At 53.9% G+C, this 19,444-nt stretch overlaps 12 protein-coding genes across 12 annotated transcripts; 8 read left to right on the forward strand and 4 right to left on the reverse strand.

The window, feature by feature from the left end:
- Window positions 1–116: 116 nt before the first annotated feature.
- AB675_3390 (uncharacterized protein) lies at window positions 117–482 on the forward strand (the record flags this gene model as incomplete). Its single annotated transcript, XM_018143437.1, has 1 exon — window positions 117–482. The coding sequence occupies one exon, from the start codon at window positions 117–119 to the stop codon at window positions 480–482; it is 366 nt and encodes a 121-aa protein (XP_017999675.1).
- A 74-nt stretch (window positions 483–556) lies between these two features.
- On the forward strand, window positions 557–2,008 carry AB675_3391 (P-type cation-transporting ATPase; the record flags this gene model as incomplete). The annotated part of the gene is made up of 1 exon (XM_018143438.1): window positions 557–2,008. One exon carries the CDS (start codon window positions 557–559, stop codon window positions 2,006–2,008), a length of 1,452 nt encoding a protein of 483 aa, XP_017999721.1.
- A 59-nt stretch (window positions 2,009–2,067) lies between these two features.
- On the forward strand, window positions 2,068–2,664 carry AB675_3392 (P-type cation-transporting ATPase; the record flags this gene model as incomplete). Its single annotated transcript, XM_018143439.1, has 1 exon — window positions 2,068–2,664. One exon carries the CDS (start codon window positions 2,068–2,070, stop codon window positions 2,662–2,664), a length of 597 nt encoding a protein of 198 aa, XP_017999758.1.
- Window positions 2,665–3,283: 619 nt separating this feature from the next.
- AB675_3393 (Isotrichodermin C-15 hydroxylase) lies at window positions 3,284–4,809 on the reverse strand (the record flags this gene model as incomplete). Its single annotated transcript, XM_018143440.1, has 2 exons — window positions 3,284–4,205; window positions 4,259–4,809. 2 exons carry the CDS (start codon window positions 4,807–4,809, stop codon window positions 3,284–3,286), a joined length of 1,473 nt encoding a protein of 490 aa, XP_017999713.1.
- An 867-nt stretch (window positions 4,810–5,676) lies between these two features.
- On the forward strand, window positions 5,677–6,585 carry AB675_3394 (Testis-expressed sequence 30 protein; the record flags this gene model as incomplete). Its single annotated transcript, XM_018143441.1, has 1 exon — window positions 5,677–6,585. The coding sequence occupies one exon, from the start codon at window positions 5,677–5,679 to the stop codon at window positions 6,583–6,585; it is 909 nt and encodes a 302-aa protein (XP_017999510.1).
- A 280-nt stretch (window positions 6,586–6,865) lies between these two features.
- AB675_3395 (uncharacterized protein) lies at window positions 6,866–7,843 on the forward strand (the record flags this gene model as incomplete). The annotated part of the gene is made up of 1 exon (XM_018143442.1): window positions 6,866–7,843. One exon carries the CDS (start codon window positions 6,866–6,868, stop codon window positions 7,841–7,843), a length of 978 nt encoding a protein of 325 aa, XP_017999542.1.
- A 621-nt stretch (window positions 7,844–8,464) lies between these two features.
- On the forward strand, window positions 8,465–9,737 carry AB675_3396 (putative 3-hydroxyisobutyrate dehydrogenase, mitochondrial; the record flags this gene model as incomplete). The annotated part of the gene is made up of 3 exons (XM_018143443.1): window positions 8,465–8,498; window positions 8,675–8,850; window positions 8,946–9,737. The coding sequence occupies 3 exons, from the start codon at window positions 8,465–8,467 to the stop codon at window positions 9,735–9,737; spliced, it is 1,002 nt and encodes a 333-aa protein (XP_017999589.1).
- A 90-nt stretch (window positions 9,738–9,827) lies between these two features.
- AB675_3397 (uncharacterized protein) lies at window positions 9,828–12,260 on the reverse strand (the record flags this gene model as incomplete). The annotated part of the gene is made up of 2 exons (XM_018143444.1): window positions 9,828–9,855; window positions 9,916–12,260. 2 exons carry the CDS (start codon window positions 12,258–12,260, stop codon window positions 9,828–9,830), a joined length of 2,373 nt encoding a protein of 790 aa, XP_017999709.1.
- Window positions 12,261–12,960: 700 nt separating this feature from the next.
- On the reverse strand, window positions 12,961–13,413 carry AB675_3398 (4-carboxymuconolactone decarboxylase; the record flags this gene model as incomplete). The annotated part of the gene is made up of 1 exon (XM_018143445.1): window positions 12,961–13,413. The coding sequence occupies one exon, from the start codon at window positions 13,411–13,413 to the stop codon at window positions 12,961–12,963; it is 453 nt and encodes a 150-aa protein (XP_017999801.1).
- Window positions 13,414–13,875: 462 nt separating this feature from the next.
- Window positions 13,876–14,835, reverse strand: AB675_3399 (3-hydroxyisobutyrate dehydrogenase, mitochondrial; the record flags this gene model as incomplete). The annotated part of the gene is made up of 1 exon (XM_018143446.1): window positions 13,876–14,835. The coding sequence occupies one exon, from the start codon at window positions 14,833–14,835 to the stop codon at window positions 13,876–13,878; it is 960 nt and encodes a 319-aa protein (XP_017999678.1).
- A 789-nt stretch (window positions 14,836–15,624) lies between these two features.
- On the forward strand, window positions 15,625–16,661 carry AB675_3400 (uncharacterized protein; the record flags this gene model as incomplete). The annotated part of the gene is made up of 2 exons (XM_018143449.1): window positions 15,625–15,993; window positions 16,044–16,661. 2 exons carry the CDS (start codon window positions 15,625–15,627, stop codon window positions 16,659–16,661), a joined length of 987 nt encoding a protein of 328 aa, XP_017999544.1.
- Window positions 16,662–17,739: 1,078 nt separating this feature from the next.
- Window positions 17,740–19,432, forward strand: AB675_3401 (putative transporter; the record flags this gene model as incomplete). The annotated part of the gene is made up of 4 exons (XM_018143450.1): window positions 17,740–18,039; window positions 18,094–18,195; window positions 18,240–18,414; window positions 18,468–19,432. 4 exons carry the CDS (start codon window positions 17,740–17,742, stop codon window positions 19,430–19,432), a joined length of 1,542 nt encoding a protein of 513 aa, XP_017999750.1.
- Between the last annotated feature and the right edge of the window lie 12 nt (window positions 19,433–19,444).

The raw sequence follows: 19,444 nt of genomic DNA on the forward strand, positions 1-19,444 counted from the left end.
CTGCTCAGCTAGATCAATGCTGTGGATCGTCCAAACCACTGTTGCCACCCACAAAGGACAGCGCCGGTGCTGCATCGTCCAGTGTATCCCATCACCGCAACAGCTACGGAAGCAACATGACTCGACGCAACCGGAAGAAAGCCGCTACAGTCCATGCTCATGGCCACAAGCACTCTGACGACTCTTGCTGTAGATCTGGCCCATCCCATGAGGTCGAAAAGATCCACAGCCACCATGTCCTCGACAGTCCCAATGAATCAGATATCGAGAAGGACGGCCAGTTCTCGCACGTCCTTCTCAATGTGGTCGGCATGGACTGTACCGGGTGCGCCAATAACTTGGCCAGGGCTCTTCGAGTACCCGGCACTCGCAACGTTCAAGTGGCGTTTGTCATAGGTATTGCCGAGCTTGATGTCGACCTCAAGAAAACCAGCATTGAGCTGTCATCAGTATTGGGCAACGGGCAACTCGCTACAAATTGACACCGTTCTCCGCCGACTCGCAGACACTGGATCTGATCATCTCGCCCCAGAGGCTTGAGCGCTTCAGACTCAATATGCCTCATGGAGTTGAAGGCTGCGAGCCTACTGGAAAGGGTCGATTTGCTGTTGCATATGATCCTTGTCTCATTGGCGCCAGAAAGGTTCTTGCTGCTAGTGGTGGGGAGCTCTTACCTGCGAATCACAGCAGACTGGACGATGGCAAGCGCATCCTTATCGACAAAGCAGTCAAGACCGGCTTAGCCTTCTTGCTGACGATTCCAGTCCTGGTTCTAACTTGGGGTGAGGATGATATCGGGACTTCCAAAGCAAGTCTGTCCGTATGCTTCGTGCTGGCAACTCTGGTACAGTCCATTGCCTATCCTGAATTTTATAGACCTGCGATCTCCTCGCTGGTCTACAATCGCGTCATCGAAATGGACATGCTGGTCGTCATTAGCATCTCTGCTGCCTATGGTTATTCTGTCGTCGCCTTTGGCATTGAGCTCAGCGGCCAACTTCTTGAGACCGGAACCTTGTTCGAGACAAGCACACTGCTTATCGCATTGGTACTACTAGGTCGACTACTGGCTTCCTGGGCTCGTAAGAGAGCCATCACTGCTGTCTCATTGGGCTCACTCCAGGTCTCGATGGCCAAGCTAGCTTCTGGTGAAGAGATCGATGCTAGGCTTCTCCATGTGGGTGACCTGATCAAGCTGCAGCCTCACACGAAGATCGTAACAGATGCCATCATTCAGGAGGGCGCTGGTGAAGTTGATGAGTCGATTCTCACCGGGGAAAGTCTACCTGTCCAGAAGAGCATTGGAGACAGTGTCATCGCCGGCACACTGAATGGCTCAACTCTGCTGAATGCGAGAGTCTCTCGACTGCCTGGGAAGAACACGATCAACGATATCGAGAATCTCGTCAACCAGGCACAGAATGCGAGACCCAAGACCCAGGAGTTGGCCAATCGTATCGCGGGCTATTTTGTGCCGGTGATTGTCTTCGTCGCTGTCGTTGTCGCAATCACCTGGGCCATCGTTGCTGTCAAGGTCCGGAACAGGAGTGCCAACGTCGCAGCTGGACTGTCCATCAGCTATGCTATCGCTGTGCTCGCTATTTCTTGCCCATGTGCTCTCGGCCTCGCCGTGCCCATGGTTCTCGTCGTCGCAGGCGGAGTCGCTGCACGTGGAGGCGTCATCATTAAATCTGCTGAGGTCACTGAACGAGGCCACAAAGTCACGGATGTTATCTTCGACAAGACTGGCACACTCACAGAGGGGAATCTGGAAGTGGTCCACCAGGACGTCAGAATGGAGAACGTCCTAGGCGTGATCCAAGCCATGGTGTCAGACAATCAGCATCCAGTCTCTCGCGCCATCGCCGATTCGATTACCGACACAGCATCCACAGATGTCCATAACGTTGTCTCAAGCCCTGGCGCCGGGATTGAAGCTGACTGGCACGGCCAGCACGTAAAAGCAGGCAAGGCAGAATGCTGGGCGTCAACATCGAATCCTCCTTAGAACCCGGTCTTACGACCTTCTGCGTCACGGTCGACCATACACTAGCAGCCGTCTTCGGCATGAAGAGCACACTCCGTCCAGAAGCACACAAAGTCGTGACCGACCTCCAAAACCGCGGGCTCACAGTCCACATCGTCAGCGGCGACAACGTCTCTGCAGTCGAGCACGTCGCTACCACACTTGGTATCCCGCACGAGAACATTGCCGCCGGCAAGACACCAGCTGAAAAATGTGACTACGTCAAAGCCCTCCGCGACGCTGGCAAAACGACTCTCTTCTGCGGCGACGGCACTAACGACGCCGTCGCCGTCGCTGCTGCAGATGTAGGCGTCCAGCTGGAGGCCAGCAGTAGTGCTGGTGGCTCTGCGTCGGACGTCACTCGTGCCACTGCTGATGTTGTTCTGCTCGGTAGTCTGGAGGGTGTGCCACGACTGTTGGACGTTAGTAAGGCAGCTTACCGAAGGATCGTGTTCAACTTTGTCTGGTCCGCCGTGTATAACGTACTGGCGGTGCTATTGGCGGGTGGAGCGTTTGTGAAGGTCAGGATCCCACCGGCCTACGCAGGCTTGGGGGAGATTGTGAGTATCGCGCCGGTGATTGTTGCGGCTATGAGTATGACTTGGTGGAAGGGATGGAGAAAGGGAAAGCGGGAGTGAGATGTTCAGGGAGGCTCGAGCTGGCATGTTCGACTTGGACATGGCACAGGGGCAGTACGCGGGTCCATGTGCGTTACGATATATTCAAGGAGGATTGATGGGTGCACGATAGATAAGTGATACTGAGGCAGCGGAATGTACGCGTGAACAGATGAGGCATTCGGGGTCTAGAATACGTAGGCTTTCTTTATCAGTAGCTCGCCCTGAGGAGATAAGTTTATGTGGTGCGAAACACGCGGAACACCAAGCACGGCATGGGAAGAGGCCTTGACTGAGACCGAATGACACTTACTGTACCAGAGGTTGACAATTGTGGGGAGGGATTCGCACACAGCGAATATATTCATCGGACGTCCCTACGCCTTGCTGGGCTGCCACACCCCAATAGGGCATCACCATAGGGGTAATAGGCCGGATCTTACGGCGCACCACGCCTAACAACATCCTCGGAAGTCGTCCTCACTCGTCTCCTTCCAGGGCTTCTTTCGGGGCTTGAACCAGACCGGATGACACATTTCTCCTAGTGACTACCGAAAAGACCGGATGACTAGCTGAAGCCCACGCTACGCCGGATGACACAGGAAAAGCTCCCTTCCTTGCCTCTCTTCACAATCATGCCTCAAGCCGCACTCAAATCCACACCCTCCCTGACCCGGAACTGCACATAGGGACCCTCTGTATCCGCTACAAAGTAGTTCCAAGTCTGGTACTCCTTCTCCCTGTGCCTTCCCTTCACAATTTCGCCATCAGCACCGCGGTGAACACCACCCCCACCAACCTTAGCCAACTCTGCGTCATCGGGAATCTTGAAATCTAGCGCCCAGACCAACCTCGCTAGACACACCGACAGCTCCAGATACGCCATATTCTTGCCCACGCAACCGCGTATGCCTGTGCTGAAAGCGAAGAAGGCGGATTTGGCGCGCTCGATTGTCTCTTGTGTCACTGTGAATGGAAATGACGTGGTCTCAGGGCTATCGTTGTTGGAAGGCACGATCCAGCGTTCGGGGAGGAATTCGAAGCTGTGGGGATAATAGTCCTCGTTGTGGTGCACTGAGTACATTGACATGCCGACGAAAGTTCCTGCAGGAATGTCCTGGCCGTCGATCTTCGCACCACCGGGTAGGACGCGTCGCGAGAGAACGTCCGGTACAGGGCTGGACATACGGAGCGATTCGTCGATGACGGCACGCAGGTAGATGAGGCTGGTCAGCTCCGGACCGTGTCTAATCTCGTTGATGTTGCCAAAAGCGCCACGGACTTCGGATTGCAGCTTCTTCAAGGCGTGTGGGTATCGTGTGAGGTAGAAGATGGTCGCGGCGAGTGCGGTCGCCGTGGTGTCTGTGCCGGCAGTGAGGACGACGCCTGATTCGGAGATGAGGTCGCCCTCACTGTATTTGTCCCCAGTGGCGGGATCGACGGCAGCCATGAGGTAGTGCATGAAGTCCTTACGCGGTTTATGCTTGTTAGACTTTTCCAGCTCAACTCGGGCTTTTAGTAGAGTGATGATCATCTTGCGGTACGCGAGTCCTTTTTTGAGGCTGGCATGGAGGTCAGCATGCCCCTTCTATGTGACACGCAAGAAACAGCTTACTCTTCCGCAGGCAGTTTTTCTAGTAACCAATGTTGTCGTAGGAGCGGAACCAGCAACTCAATGTTGGGAATAGCACCCAGCGCCAACGCCTTCTGGGACGCTTCGGTCATGGCACTGAGGGCGAAATGTCTGCTATGACCTAGAGCCTCGAAGGATTTGCCGAAGCAAAGCTCTCCAAGAACGTCCAAGGCAAAGTTTCCAGAGTAGGTCGCCATATCGACTGGGGCGCTCCAGCCTTGTTCCTCGTTGTCGCTATTGGTGTCACTCGGAGTCGCGAGAAGGCTGATTAATCTTTGCACAGTCTGCAAGACATACGGTTCCTGACCTTTCAAAGCACTCTCGGAGAAACATTGCGACAAGATCCGGCGCCGGCCGGCATGAACCTCTCTGTTGGACGTCGCATGAGTGCTGGGATCTGGGTACATCTGCTCCGCCAGACCGATGATGCCTCCACCCTTGATCATGTTCGCTTTCCGGTCTCCATAGATATCTTGGATGGCTTGAGGAGTACGGAAAGATAGCTTGTTGGCCCCAGCGGACAATGTTGCCATACCGTTGATGGGCTTGTTGTAGTTCGAGATGCCAGTTGCCTTCTTTGTGAGGCCTAAATACAGGCCATCCGCTTATCGCCCACGACCTAGGCCCCGGGTACTTAGCGAGTGGATGAATCGTGAGTCGATATACTACAATGCTGAGCCACTGGTGTACGGTCAGTAACAATTCACGACGACAAGGTTGGCAACTCGTACCCAGGCAAACAAGCCACAGGTCAAAAGAACCAGCATAGCTTCCGTGGTGGTTCGACTTGGCAGCGAGCCGTTGGTGAAATGTTGAGGGAGACAGAATCAGCCTCCTAGAGTCCATAGCATCGAAGGACCTCGAGCTCATATACAGTGCTTACCCGCTTCAGCAACGGGAGATCTTGCGAAGTTTCTCCCAAACGAGCAAGGAGTACCATACGAAGAGAGGGGCGGCATCAGGCGTCGAATTAGTCACAAAACTGGTACCTTTTTTCATGGCTGATGCAGCGCCGGGTGAGCTTGACGCCTGACAGCTAATTCGCAAGACCACGAATCCCGGCAGGATTGAAGAGCTTCACGCACGGTAGACCTCGGACTACTCTACCGCCACGGCTACCGCGTAGAATGCTGGATTACCCACCGAGAGCGCTCCAAAGTAGGAGGCGCCGTGGCGAACGACCATTGTGGCAGCACCATGTCTTGAGAAACAGACGGAAGGAGCCCCCATCGGCCTTAAGAAGGAGATTGAAAGGCAGGCCCATGACGTCACGTGAGCAGGCGGTCTCGCGAGAAACGCGACGTGTTTGACTTCACCGCCAACTTATCAGAAAGCCTGCAACAAATTCGACGCGTCTGCATATCACTTGCAATCAGCAAGCAGGCGTACAGCTTCGGAAAATGCCGCCAAAGGCACAGAAGAAAAAGAAACAACAAACCGTCCTCACTGACTTGGTGGGAGGCTCCCATAAGACAGGCAACCAATCCTCCAATGCCAATGATGCGGCAGAGCAAAGTGCAACGACACACACGTTGTCGTTCGATGGCAAACACATTGAGTATGAGCGTTATGGATCTACGAAGAGCGAACACAAGCTCGTCTTCACACACGGTGCGGGAGGCGGAATTGCTAATCCTGCCACAAAGTTATTCGCGAAGGGCGCTGCGACGAAAGCGCTCGTGTACAGTTTCCAAGGATCCATGAACCTGCCTTCCAGGACCAAGTCATTTTCGGCAATGATCGATCATCATAAGGACGATGAGGCGACGACAACGGTGTTGGGAGGTAGAAGCATGGGAGCTCGTGCAGCCGTGCTTGCTGCAGCTGACCATGCTGAAATCAAGCATCTCGTCCTGGCGTCGTATCCGCTCGTCGGTCAAAACGGCAGCGTCAGAGATGACATACTGCTTGCTATCGATGAAGGCGTCAAAGTGCTGTTCATCTCTGGAGACTCTGACAACATGTGTTCCATCAAGCAACTCAATGAAGTAAGGAAAAAAATGAAGGCAAAATCTTGGCTCGCTATCGTGCAAGGCGCCGACCATGGAATGAGTATCAAGCCAAAATCGGCAGTCGAGGATATGCGCCTTTATACCGGTAAGCTTGCCGCTCGCTGGATCGAAGACAACGACAACGACAAGACTGAGTGTGAGCTGCGGTGGAATGCACACGAGAAGACCGTCGTCAACGACGGCTGGAAATCTGTAGCGGCAAAGGGAATGTCCGATTCCAAAAGTGCCACGAAGTTTGTTGAAGCAGACGCCGACGATGTTCAGCAGAGACCAGCCAAACGGCAGAGGAAGCGCTGAACGCAACAGTGGCTTCGACAGCGACAGCGACGCGAGTGTACTTTCCTCGGGTCAACGGCCTTAGCCTGCCCACGTGGAAAAACTGCCGATCCTGAGCATCAACTCACACGATCGTGGGCAGAATCCCAGAATCCCCGAATTTCCCCAACACGCGCCTGCCTCTCCACAATGACGCCAAAATAGAAATGTGCCAGGTTGTTTTCTACCGTGTAGCTGAGTTTGTGTGCCACAACAACATACGACCTTCGAACCCAGAAAAACGACGTCCTACAGCATCAAAATGGCGCCAACCCTGCCTCACTCACTGCCAGCAGCTGCTGAGAAGCAGCAGTATGTCACCATTTCTGCACTGGAGTCAGGACAGTTGACGCTTCCTGAGCGACTGTTTGTCACAGATGCAGACCCGGAGAAGAAGGCCACTGTGCCATCCATGGCATTCTTGGTCCGACATCCTTCGCCAGGTGCGAACGGACGATCTACAACCAATTTAGTGTTCGATCTTGGCATCAAGCGAGACGTCACGAAGTACATGCCGGCGATGCAGACTCATATCAGCAACCGTCAACCAACGATTCATCATCCCGATACTGCCGACAGCCTGAGGAAGGGAGGGCTGGATCCCGCAAATGATATTGACATAGTGATGTTGAGTCATGTTCACTGGGACCACGTTGGGACGCCGGAGGACTTCACTGGCTCCCAATTCGTCGTGGGTAGCGGTACGATACATCTTCTAGAGCACGGAGCGCCACCGCACTACCCAAAGGAAATCTTCGACCCTGATATGCTCCCTCGAGATCGCACAAAAGAATTGCCTCCAGTCGGTAAGAGCACAACAGCATTCTCATCTCAGACCACACAGAAATGGGAACCACTCGCCTCGTTCCCAGCAGCGCTTGACTTCTTCGGCGATGGCTCAATATATGTCATTGACACCCCTGGTCACCTCTTTGGACATGTCAACTTGCTTTGTCGCATTGGCCCGAACAAGTGGATTTATCTGGGCGGAGACTGCTGTCACGACTACAGAATCTTGACTGGGGAGAAAGACATCGCGTTATACGATGATGGACACGGCGAGCTGCGCAGCGTGCACGTGGATACGGATGCAGCGAAGCAGTCCGTAGGCCACATCAAGACCTTGATGCCGGGCGGAGAGTTACTCGCTGATGGAGTCAATAAGGTAGAGGTCATTGTTGCTCACGATGGAGGCTGGCGGGAGAAGAACAAGGACAGGTTCTTTCCTGGCACTGTGTAGCCAATGCCATGAACATTCAATGTTGCTGCCATGCAGATTTCGTTTCATGCTCTGCCTTGGATTGCAACAGCCTGTGGCTGGCCGGGACTTCCTTGTCGTCGATCATGTCAGTGACTCCCCTGTCGCCGATCATGCCGCACGTATTCCCGAACGATCGGGACCATCCCACCATCCCACCAGAGCAACATGTGCCTTACCCCAACGAAGAATTGATCCGAAGAACTTTTCCTGGAAGAGCGGTACCGAGGCAGCGGGGCATGGAATTCACTGCCTGAAGTTCTCCTTCTGCTTCTCCATTTCTAACTCCAACATACCCCGCAGCGATGACCACGGCGTCGTACCGTGACATGGGCGGGCTCGGCGGGGCGTCGAGATGCAAGCGATCGCGTGAGTTGAACGGTTGGTGGTTGACGCGCATGCAAGCATACTGCGAGATCGGTCCGTGGGAAGCCTCTTTGTGTCCTTTACAATCGTATTGCCAACAGCAGACTTGACTTGCATTGGGAACCAGACCACAGCACGTACCGTACTTCCACGGCTGGCAATCACTCAGACAGCCCGCAAGAGCGATCATATCACTCGATAGTACCCAGTAACCCCATCATTGACCAATCCGGCAACATGAGTGACGCCGACAACACCATCGCCTTCATAGGTAAGTGACAAAACACCTGTGAACACCTCGGGACCTGCACATTGTATCTGCCCATACGCTGCACTCCGTCGTGACCACAACTACCGCAGGGACAGTCTTTCCTTACTCCCCCAGCATCAACACCAATCCGCTCAACCAGGTCAGCATCGACGATGCATGCTAACGATGGTATCAAGGCCTCGGCGTCATGGGCTACCCCATGGCCGTCAACCTTCGCTCAAAGATCGACTCCTCGAAGACGTTGCTCATCTGTGACGTTTCGGAAGAAGCACTGTCCAAGTTTGAGAAGCAGATGGAAGGCAAAGGCCCTGTCAAGAGGGTCAAGAACGGCTTTGAGGCGGTTCAGCAGGCTGTACGTCCGCCCTGCTCTGTCCTGCTTGCATTGATTCTGGCACACGGCTCAGACCATGTCTGGGAAACATCATACTGACGAATGAATGCTGCCAGAACATGGTGATAACCATGCTGCCCATCTCGCCCGTCGTAACCTCGGTCTACGAAGACTCCTCAACCGGCATCCTCGCCGGCATCACCGCCCTCGCCAAATCCGACTCCTCCAAACCAGTGAAGAAAGTCCTCATGGAATGCGGCACCATTGAGACAGCCACCATCCTCGCCGTTCAGAAAGCCACCCAAAAAGTCGACTCCGAGATCTCCTCGTCAGGCTCCGGCAGTGGCGTCACCTTCATCGACGCTCCTGTCTCCGGCGGCCCTATGGGCGCCCAAGACGGTTCGCTAACTTTCATGGTCGGTGCGGCCAAGAAGGAGGACTACGAGACTGTCAAGAAGATTTTGGCGCATATGGGCAACAAGGATGGGATCTTCCACTGTGGGGATGTTGGTGCAGGGACGGCATTCAAGGTCATCAACAACTACCTCTCGGCTGTTACTTCGCTAGCAGCATCTGAGGCTCTGAACATTGGCGCAAAGCTCAATCTCGATCTGAAGCTATTGACAGATGTGATCAATGCGTCCGGCGGTCAGTGCTGGGTCACGAGCAAGTCGAATCCGGTGCCGGGTATTCACGCGAACGCGCCGGCGAGTCGTGGCTATGAGGGCGGATTCAGAATTGAGCTGTGCAAGAAGGTGCTAGGAATGGGTCTTGAGCTCGGAGACATGTGTGGCGCGAGGATGGACACCGGAAGGACAACCCTAACGGCGTTTGAGGAGTGTGCTGCGGATGACAGGTACAAGGGGAAGGACGCGAGAGTCGTCTGGAAGTGGTTGAACGATCAGTAGTGTGAATCTAGCAACGTCAACGCATTGCTCGTCGGCCCGTAGGTGGGTTGAAGCAGTCAGGACAACCACAGACTCCTAAATCCGCCAAGGCTATCCAGCTTCGAGCATATCTGCGTAGCTGTAATTTCCGTTGTTAGCCAAAGCTTCTTGTTCGATAAGGCAGTCTGGGGAAACTCACAGGTTCAGTCCGCTGCCAATGATGTCCACAATCGCCCATGTTTGGGCGCCCCTAAAGACCTTTCCCCAGACCCTGAGTACACTCGCGCTGAGATACTTCATGGTCGCCGGCGAGTCGACCACACTGGACGTCCCGTTTGGTGTCACCACGATGCCATTCGCGGCAGAAGGGTCCGTGCCTCCATCTCCCGCTGCGAAATTGTCAGGGACGCCGAACTCTGTCTCATCCAGCATAGTCTTTACTAGGCTTGCAATCTTTCGCTCTTCACGAGTGATGCCTCCAGCTACTGGATCTCCGGCTCCGTCCGCAACCAGACTGAGGGCTTCTAACCACTTGCTCAGCAGGAAAGCGCACTCCAAGGTACACAGACTGTGTTGTATACTCCAGTTGAAGGTTTGGGTCTGCGCCACGAGCCTCAAGCCGATCTTGATAGGAATGCTCAATGCGTGAGCAGAGTGTAAGACTGCTCTTAGCAGCTTCGGGCCCCGTTTGAGCGCAGGCGAGTCCCTGAATGCACGGGCTATCTGCACCGGATCTCGTGTATCAAGTGCCCGCCCCGGTCCAATGTCAACATTGAGCCGGATGTATGCCAGCCTCAGCAGTGCGGTCGAGTTGAAGGGGACAGGTCCAGAAGGCGACAGTGGATCGAGAGATGATTCTGGATTGAGCCGCCAGGCTGCTTGCCAGTTGCGTAACGATAGCTCGATCTGGGAGATATCTTCCTGCGGAATCTCGCCAGAGCTGAATAGTCGCTGCCTTGAAACTTGGCGAACGAGGAAGATATGTTGTATCAACGCGTGAACCAAGATATAGTTCCCTAAGCTCGAATTGTACGAGTTGGCCTCAGAAGAGGTCCCACGAGAAAACAACCTTGCAAGAGCGTCCTGGAAAGATATATTTGTCGTCGTCTGTTTAGCCCGGACATCTTTCCATCGAGCCTCTGATGGAGCCTTGAACTCAGCAGCATGGCAGGGCAACGTCATGTTGATTTCAGAGCTCATGATTAGCGCAGGAATGTTGTAGACGATGCAGTGTAGATTGAAGAAGGCGTAAACGACAAATTTGGTGCGCTTGCATGACTCGTAGCGTGCCCATGTGCGCCAATCGGTCTCCGTCGGAGGATCTGGAGCTTTCAAGCCGTCGTCGCGCACGAGTGTGGCCAGGACGGACTGGATGGCCAATGCTTCTCTCAGGATTTCTCTGTGTTTTGCCCAAGTGGCCATAGCCATTAGAACCAGCAATGCTTGAGCTGTCTGCATGAGGTCGTCCTTCCGTAGAAGCGGTCCATCTCCATCGAATTGGGATGGAAGCCCAAGCGGGCCGGATACGGAAGCACTCCTTGGGGTCTCTCCCGCGTGGTCGTTCCCATTAGTCGAAGCGACACTCTGAGCCTCAACGTGCTTGTGAAATGCTGCCAGGCGGTTGTCTCTCTGTCGGATTCGCTGCGCGGCGATTGCCTGGCTGACTGTGAACAGCTCGACGCCTTTCTCGCCCTCGAAGCAATACTGGGCTCCAACAGCAGCCATGGCAAGGAAGAGCTCAATACAGCACGTGTCTGCTGCCATCGTTGGAGGATGGAGAAATGGGAGATGCTCATGGAAACCGTTGATATATCCGGCTACATATCTCGACAAAGCAAGTCTCGTAGGAAGCTGGAATCCAGCTGGAAGCACGGACGCAAACTCATTTAGCTTCGAGAGCCATTTCTGTCGATCATCCTGAGTCACATCTGAGATGGAGCGTGTGCTCGTAGCAAAATCGTCCCGCAAGTGCTTCTCATGGCTCTCCTCTGGTTGCAGAGACGGCAGTCTCGATCCATATCGGGAGAAAGACCCGTTGTCGTCCGTGTGCTCGACATGCCCGCCAGCATCTCGGGCTTGCGTCTCCGTCGACGGTAAAATTTCGTGGTTTTGTGCGTACGACTCTTCTGGTGAGAAGAACGGCATTGATTGCTCCGTGTTGATGTATGAGGAGAAGTGGAACGTTGACAGCGATGGATTCTCCATGAAGTTGGCGAGGTCATTCAGCGAGTCCTCAAAGTCGTATACTCCGTTGAAGGAGGGTGGCAGGATCGAATCAGTAGCGGCGATCATCTGCTGGTGCTGATGCACTGGTGGTGGCGGCATAATCGAAGTGGGTTGCTGGTATCCGTTTTGAGCATGCAGAGATGGCTGATGCGACAGCGACGTGCTCACTGGATGCGCCTGTTCAGCAGCCATCAGTAAGGTCGCAAAGGGCAGGTCTTGGTGCTGATGGCCAATGCCTGAGCTACCGTTGGGCATGGCCAAGTAATCCGAGTACCCTGGTGACATCGAGGAGTGCTGGATGGCATTGTCGGCATCCATGTTGGACCGCCGTCGCTTCACGAGCGGCCGGTCTGTCGAAGTCGGGTCATCCTGCTTGTCGCTATTGTGGTTCAGTCGTTCGTGCCGCACAAGGAGGTCGCTTCTGGAAAAGCGTTGATCGCATTGCATACACGCAAACGGCTTCTCCTGCGTGTGGGTTCTCTCATGGCGTTGCAAATGCTCCAGACGAGCAAACATGCGTTGACATCTTTCGCATTGGAAGCGCTTCGGCTTCTTTGGAGGTGCTCCAGGCGCCGCTTGGGGTTGGGACACCTGCTGCTCCGAATCGAACGAATCCATGCCATCAGTTTGAGATCAATCGCGTTGTTCACAAGCAGCTTTCCATGGTGCTGACTCAATAACAATGTCCCGCGCTGTATTCGAAGCGTGTCCTGCCGACTACGACCGCTTTCCGTGGTGGCTCTGGCAAAAGAGGGAGAGCTCTTAGACGGGAGGTTGCTCCGAGCCCTTGACTGCCACTGCCAAGTTTTGCGGGGCGAGTATTTCGCGTGGGCAGCTGGGCCGAGTGCTTCGCTCATAGGCGACAGAACACCGCCCGGACGAAAATGGTAGGGGCTACACGAGCAGTCGCGGTTGTCACGCGTGTCTAGCAGATTTTGGTTTTGTCAAAAGCTTGCACTTCAACAAGTTTTATCCCCCCCGACACTTCAGCGTGTGCGTTCTATCGCTTAAGACCTCTCTATGCCTTTGCAGACTTCGCACCCAGCTCTCGTGGCTTCTCCCCCTTCTCAGCCATCTCGTTGAAGACTCTTTCCGCGATCTTGAAGGCATCGACACCAGCAGGCACACCGCAGTAAGTTGTCGCGTGAATGATGGCCTCCCTGATCTCTAGCTCACTCAGCCCATTGTTCCTTGCTCCTCGGACGTGCACAGCTAGCTCAGGAGCGCGGTTGAGAGCCATCAGCATGCCCAAGTTCAACAGGGAGCGATCCCTCTTTTCGAGGCCTGGTCGTGTCCAGGCATATCCCCAGCACCATTGAGTAACAATTTCTTGTCCTTCACGGGAGAACTCTGTCGAGCCGTTTGCGAGGGCACGGTCAACATATTCGTCGCCGACGACGGAGCGTCGCATTTTGAGACCCTCCTCAAACATTTGCTTGTGCAGCTCGTCGAACTTGGGATCGGTTGACATCACGGCGGTGTCTGTGGTGTGCTTGGTGCGTATCTAGTGGAGGTTGAGTGGCAGATGATTGCTCTTGGGCTCGATCTTGGGATATTAGTTCTCGTCTACTGCTTTGCCTTACTTCGTACCAGGATCATACGATATCTATACGTTGTCAAGACCGAAGAGCACCGGTCGGAAGACCTTCTGCTACCGCAAATGCCCCTCATCAGCCGCATTCACTGTTGGATCGGCCGTCGCACGCTTTGCTCCGACCTGTTGGAGCTCGCTGGAACCTTCCCCAACCGAGGTGATGTACCCCAACGGACACCCAAGTTGCCTAGGTGAGCCAACAATACTGTACCATCTGCGCTACTGATGAGGGCTTCCAAAATTCGGGAGACGGCAGATCACACGTTGCAGAATGACAGTTCTGTTCGAAACTGGCTACGGTTTGAGGGTGTGATTGTTCTCAGGACACAGCCGTGGCCTCTATGAGTCTTTCTGCCAGTCCTCATTACCTCCCAGATACCTGAACACAACACGATTGTCCAGATCTCGACACCTCTCATCCTCACTAGCCTTCTGATATGTCTCTAGACCCGCCGCTCCAAGCACGTTCCTTGACCCAGCTTGTTTGGCTAATTCCATGGCCAAGCCGAAGTCTTTCTTCATCAGTTGAACTTTGAAGCCGTTGGTGTAGCCTCTTGAAGATGGCGCTTCGGGATACACGCCTGGGACGGGACAAAACCGGTCAGAGATGGTATTCTGCGCCGTCCCAGCACTGAAGACTTTGTACAAGGTCCGAGGATCCAGACCAGAGCGCATTCCCATGTCATAAGCTTCCGAAGCAGCGATTGCAATGATGCCGGAGAGGTAGTTGTTAGACAGTTTTGCAGCTAGTCCCAGTGATGGACCGCCACACGGGATGATCTGCTTGCCCATCATCTCAAGAAGGCGCATAAGCCGTGGCAGATTCTCGTCATCTTCTCGACAGCCAAAGAAGAAAGCAATTGTTCCCTTCTGCGCTCCCACTACACCTCCGCTGACTGGTGCGTCGTAGAACGAGGCTGAAGGATACTTCTCCTTGATGTGGTCTTTGACTTCTAGACTGGTCGCGGCATCGATGGTTGAGCAGTCGACCAATAACTTGTTCGAGACATCGCTGGCACATATCGAGTCGGGTCCATCCAGATATACTGCCTTGCTGTGTCTTCCTTCTGGCAACATCGTAAAAATGATTTGTGATCTTTCAGCCACCTCTCGTGCGCTCGAACATGCCGTCACCTTCTCAGGATGCTGTTTACAGATCTGGTCAAGCAGAGTCTGTACAACGTCAAACACATAGACGTGTGTTTCTGCGGGCAGTTTTGTTGCTAGGTGGCCCGCCATTGGCAAGCCCATGGCCCCAAGACCGATGAATCCGACATGGTTGGCATCGACGCTGCCCATCTTGCCGGCTCACCTCTTTCAAAGAACTCGTAAGTTGCAGCTGTCGTAGCAAAGCAGAAGTCGTCCAACTTCAACAGCAAATCACTGGGAGCGGAGTAATGGGATAATGACCACAGTCCTAACCGTTCCAACAAGCCGCAGAATATGCCTGCCAAGGTACAGATGCGCGTGAGGCTCGATGTCAGTGACTGGGCCCCGACGTCTTCGAGCTCAAAGAACGGCACTCCAAATGAACGGAAATCTCCCACACCAGCCTCGGTTCAATGCCCAAGGCCTACCCCATCCACGTACCCCAATGGCCTGCGCCAGCAGACCATAGACACCACCGTATCTATCAGGTACTCTCACGGACATGCCCCACATTGGCTGCTGGCGTCGAATTGGGGTAGCACAGGCCAAGCACAAGCGACGAAATGGGGGCTTAAAAACTTACTCGTAGTCATCCTTGCAGCGCGCTGACTGACTCCAGCCCAGGCCGTCCTCTCATGGGGAGACGGAACCACGCACAAGCAGTCGAGATAGTAGCCTTTTGCGCGAGAGGTTGATCTGCAATATGCCTAGAGCGCGGCACTTCTTCCTACATGCACGGCTCCCCACCTCGAGGTCTAATCGGTGATTGTTGTGTTAGCTATCTTTGTTGCGCCCGAAGACGCGTGAACTTTTGCAAGAACAACTAACACCCTCACGACTGTACACCCAGTTCATTGTTCCTGCCCGACCCTCTTTGACTGCTACTACCGAGACTTGAGAGTGTAGAGTCGCCAGAAGCTGTCGTTTCAACCGGCGCCAATGGCTTCTGTTTTCGCGCAACCTGCCACGCCACCTGGTGATACCAAAGAGCAAATTGTTCAGGTTTATGCGCTACAGGCTGGTCATTTGACGCTGCCAGAACGGTTTTTCGTCAATCCAGCCTCTGATACGGCGAGAAAGACTGTCCCATCGCTTGCGTTTCTGATCCAACATCATAACACCGAGACGAATGAGACAACACGGATCTTGCTTGATCTGGGTCTCAGGAGAAATGTAGAGCGATATCCAGAGCCGATCCAGAGACATATCGATACCCGACAGCCACTCACAACAGATCCGGATGTCACAAAAAGCCTGGCAGCAGGCGGGCTGACTCCAGATGACATTGACTATGTCATATATTCCCATGTACGTATCCGTCAGTTCGTCAGAGACACATTACTTACGAAATGTTCTAGGTACACTGGGATCATGTAGGCGAACCACGAGACTTCCAACGGAGTAGATTTGTCGTTGGAAACGGGGCACTCGCTTTGCTCAGCGGCTCTTCTTCATCACTGCGCGGAAGCCATTCCTTTTTCGAGTCGGATCTGCTACCCCAGGACCGGACAATCGAGCTCAGAAATCCTTACGAACGCGATTCGCCCGAGCCGCAAAGCGAACCTGTGAAGAAGCCAGCGCCTGGAAAGGTCGATTTCGATCGAGCGTGGACTTCATACGGCCATCTCCCACGCGTGCTCGACATATTTGGAGACCTATCTGTGCTCATTGTAGATGCACCAGGCCATTTGCCTGGACATATTAATATCCTTGCTCGGACTGGACCGACAACAAATGTGTACTTGGCTGGTGACGCCTGCCACGATCGACGAATTATGCGCAAGGAAAGGGCGATTGGCGAATGGCACGATGCGGAGGGTCATATTTGCTGCATTCATGGTGACAAGAAGATGGCCGAGCAGACCATTGACCGGATCAGAGAGCTTGAGGTCAATGGTGTGGAAGTGATCTTTGCCCATGATGTTGAGTGGGAAGAGAACGAACGGAATAAGGGGCGCTTCTTTGGCTCAAGCTAGCTGCCCCTCGTTACAGAACAAGGCATCGGCAGGCGCGGCTTGAGCCCACGGTATAAGGTCTTCACACGCCCGTTGCGTGGAATGTGAGATGGCATTATTCCCTCCTCCAAGACCGTACAAGTTTCTTCAGTAACACTTGCATACGCTCTGTCGGAGCATTTTTGATATCACGATCCGTCGTACAGCTCTTTGTCAGTGGTCCCATAGTTCCTCCAAAGATCAAGTGGCCACTGCCTCTATCGTCTGCGATGCCTCGCTCCGCACTCAATCTCCTCCATTCCATCACAGTCCAATGACTGGACCAGTATTCCTGTTGGAGAAGACCGCTTGGAGTGAAAACGCGGAGTGGTCTCTGACAAGGCCTTGGACACCGTCTGGTGCCATGTTTACCTCCACCGAGTGAAGATGGTGCACATCTCAGTCCAAGTTCAAAACTTGGGGGTGTCTTCGCTGCACAGTGGTCGAGTCCTTTCAGAACTCGTTCTGTCTGCTCCTGCCTCACCATGGCCCCGAGAAACGGCCTGCACGGGTGCAAATGTCCGTCGATGTTGGGGAATGCAGACCTTAAAAGGCAAATTCAAGAAGCCATGCAGCACCGTTTCCAACACACACGCTTGCAAAGCTGACTTTCAGTAAACTCAATCTTCACCTCGGATATGCCGGATAGGAGTCTCAATTGGCCACCTTCTGTCCTGGACTTCAATTTGGGGTCATATTGTATCCATACTGGCGGCCAAGCTGACACCAAAATGATTCATCCTAACATACTAGCGTTGCTTGGCTGGCGCACTCCGTCTTGTTAGCTCGAAAGTCTCCCCAGCAAACTTGGTACAACCCTCCTGTCGGCTGATCTTTTCCTTCCTGAGTGGCAAGCCATGGCCACGCGAGACAGAGACCTGGAGACTCCTCCGCCCAGTTCAGTGACAGATGGGGATGCTGGAGTACTCCGTCTTCCCCAATATCAGTCATCCCTTCCTTCGGAAACCATGAGAAAGACATAAGAGCTTCTTTCCTCGCTAGACGAACCAAGTACTCGGGAACTCGAGACCATTGCCACTTCATTCACCATTCCAGCATCATGACAGCGACAGCGGTCGTGGACCCTAGAGCTGCGGTCCCACGCACCAGCATGGACGGCCAGGATGTCGACTTCAAGGATGAGGCCAAGATTGAAGCCAGCTACCTCGAGCATGGCGTCGCTGCCGATGAAGCCGAGTTCAAGCGCAAGGAGAAAGTTCTCGTCCGAAAGCTGGATCTCTTCGTTGCACCAGTGTTGATGATGCTCATGCTCATCTCATATTTGGACCGTGGCAACATCGGCTTCGCTGCGACCCAGGGCATGGCTAAGGATATCGGACTCAAAGGCAATCAACTCAATGTAAGAGCCCATCCCTACAGTACTCTGTCGAAGCATAAACTAAGCGTCTGCCAGACTGCCGTTTCGATCTTCTACATCTTCTATATCCTGGCTGAATTCCCAACGTCTGTCCTTGTCAAGCGTCTGCAGTTCAACCGTGTGATCCCTGCCATTACAGTAAGTTCTCTGAACCATTCGTCGAGTCTGACTGACACAGATAGTTCTGCTGGGGCCTGACATGCATGTGCAATGGCTTTGTCCAGAACTTTGCTGGTCTGTGTGTATGCCGCCTCATCCTTGGATTTTTCGAAGGATGCCTCTTTCCGTGCTTGACTTTGTTCTTCGCCAATTGGTACAAGCGTGAAGAGCTTGCTCAGCGTGTGTCCTACCTCTTCAGTGAGTGAAATCTCCCAAGCCCGATCTTGATTCATACGCTGACCATTTGCCAGTCGCTTCTGCGCTCAGCGGAGCTTTCGGCGGCCTCATTGCTTTCGCCATTCTCTACATGGACGGAGTCGCTGGCTATCCTGGCTGGCGCTGGCTGTACATCCTCGAAGGACTCATCACGCTGGTCTGGGCCGGATGCTGCATCTACTTGGTCCCCAAGGACTATCAGACCGCCTACTTCCTAAACGCAGAGGACAAGAAGATCATGGCCTGGCGCGCTGAGCAGTCTCGCGCCTACTCCGGCGGTACTGGTCACTACGGCAAGAAACACTTCAAGGCTGGCGCTGGCGACATCAAGACCTGGCTGCACGCTGTTACACAGATCATGGTGGTGACGATCCTATATGGTTTTGGAACCTTCCTGCCGGTCATCCTGCGCAACGGTTTCAACTTCACGCTCAAGCAGTCCCAATACCTTGTCATTCCTGTCAATCTCTGGGGCGCAATCGTGTACGCTATTGGCGCGTATATCTCGGATAAAAAGAATGCGCGCTTCTGGGTGTTGGTCACTATGGCTCCTGTCGGGATGGCCGGCTACGCGATTCTCTTGGCTTGGGATGTCCCCGTCGGTGTCCAGTACTTCGCGACGTACTTGATTGCAACAGCCTGCTTCATCTGCACAGGCGGCAACATCGCCTGGCTATCGGGTAATTGTGCCCCAGATGGCAAGCGTGCTGTGTCTTTGGGTATCCAGCTCACGTTGACGAACTTGGGTGGCATTGTGTCGGGACAGATCTACCAGACAAAGTCAGCCCCCGAATTCAAGATGGGCCACGGCTGGTCGCTTGCGTGTCTGGGCTATGCATTCTGCAGCTGGTGGATCATTCGATGGATTTACCTGCGCAGAGAAGCAGGCAAGGACAGACGACTGGCTGAGGGCTGGACTCCAGAGGAGGATGAGCGTGCTGAGCGTGAGGGTGGAATTGGATTTACTGACAGGAGCCCCAACTTCCGATATCAGCTGTAGGGAGCAAGCAGC

The sequence above is a fragment of the Cyphellophora attinorum genome, assembly GCF_001299255.1.
Source record: "Cyphellophora attinorum strain CBS 131958 chromosome Unknown Contig14, whole genome shotgun sequence".
Taxonomy (NCBI): Eukaryota; Fungi; Ascomycota; class Eurotiomycetes; order Chaetothyriales; family Cyphellophoraceae; genus Cyphellophora; species Cyphellophora attinorum.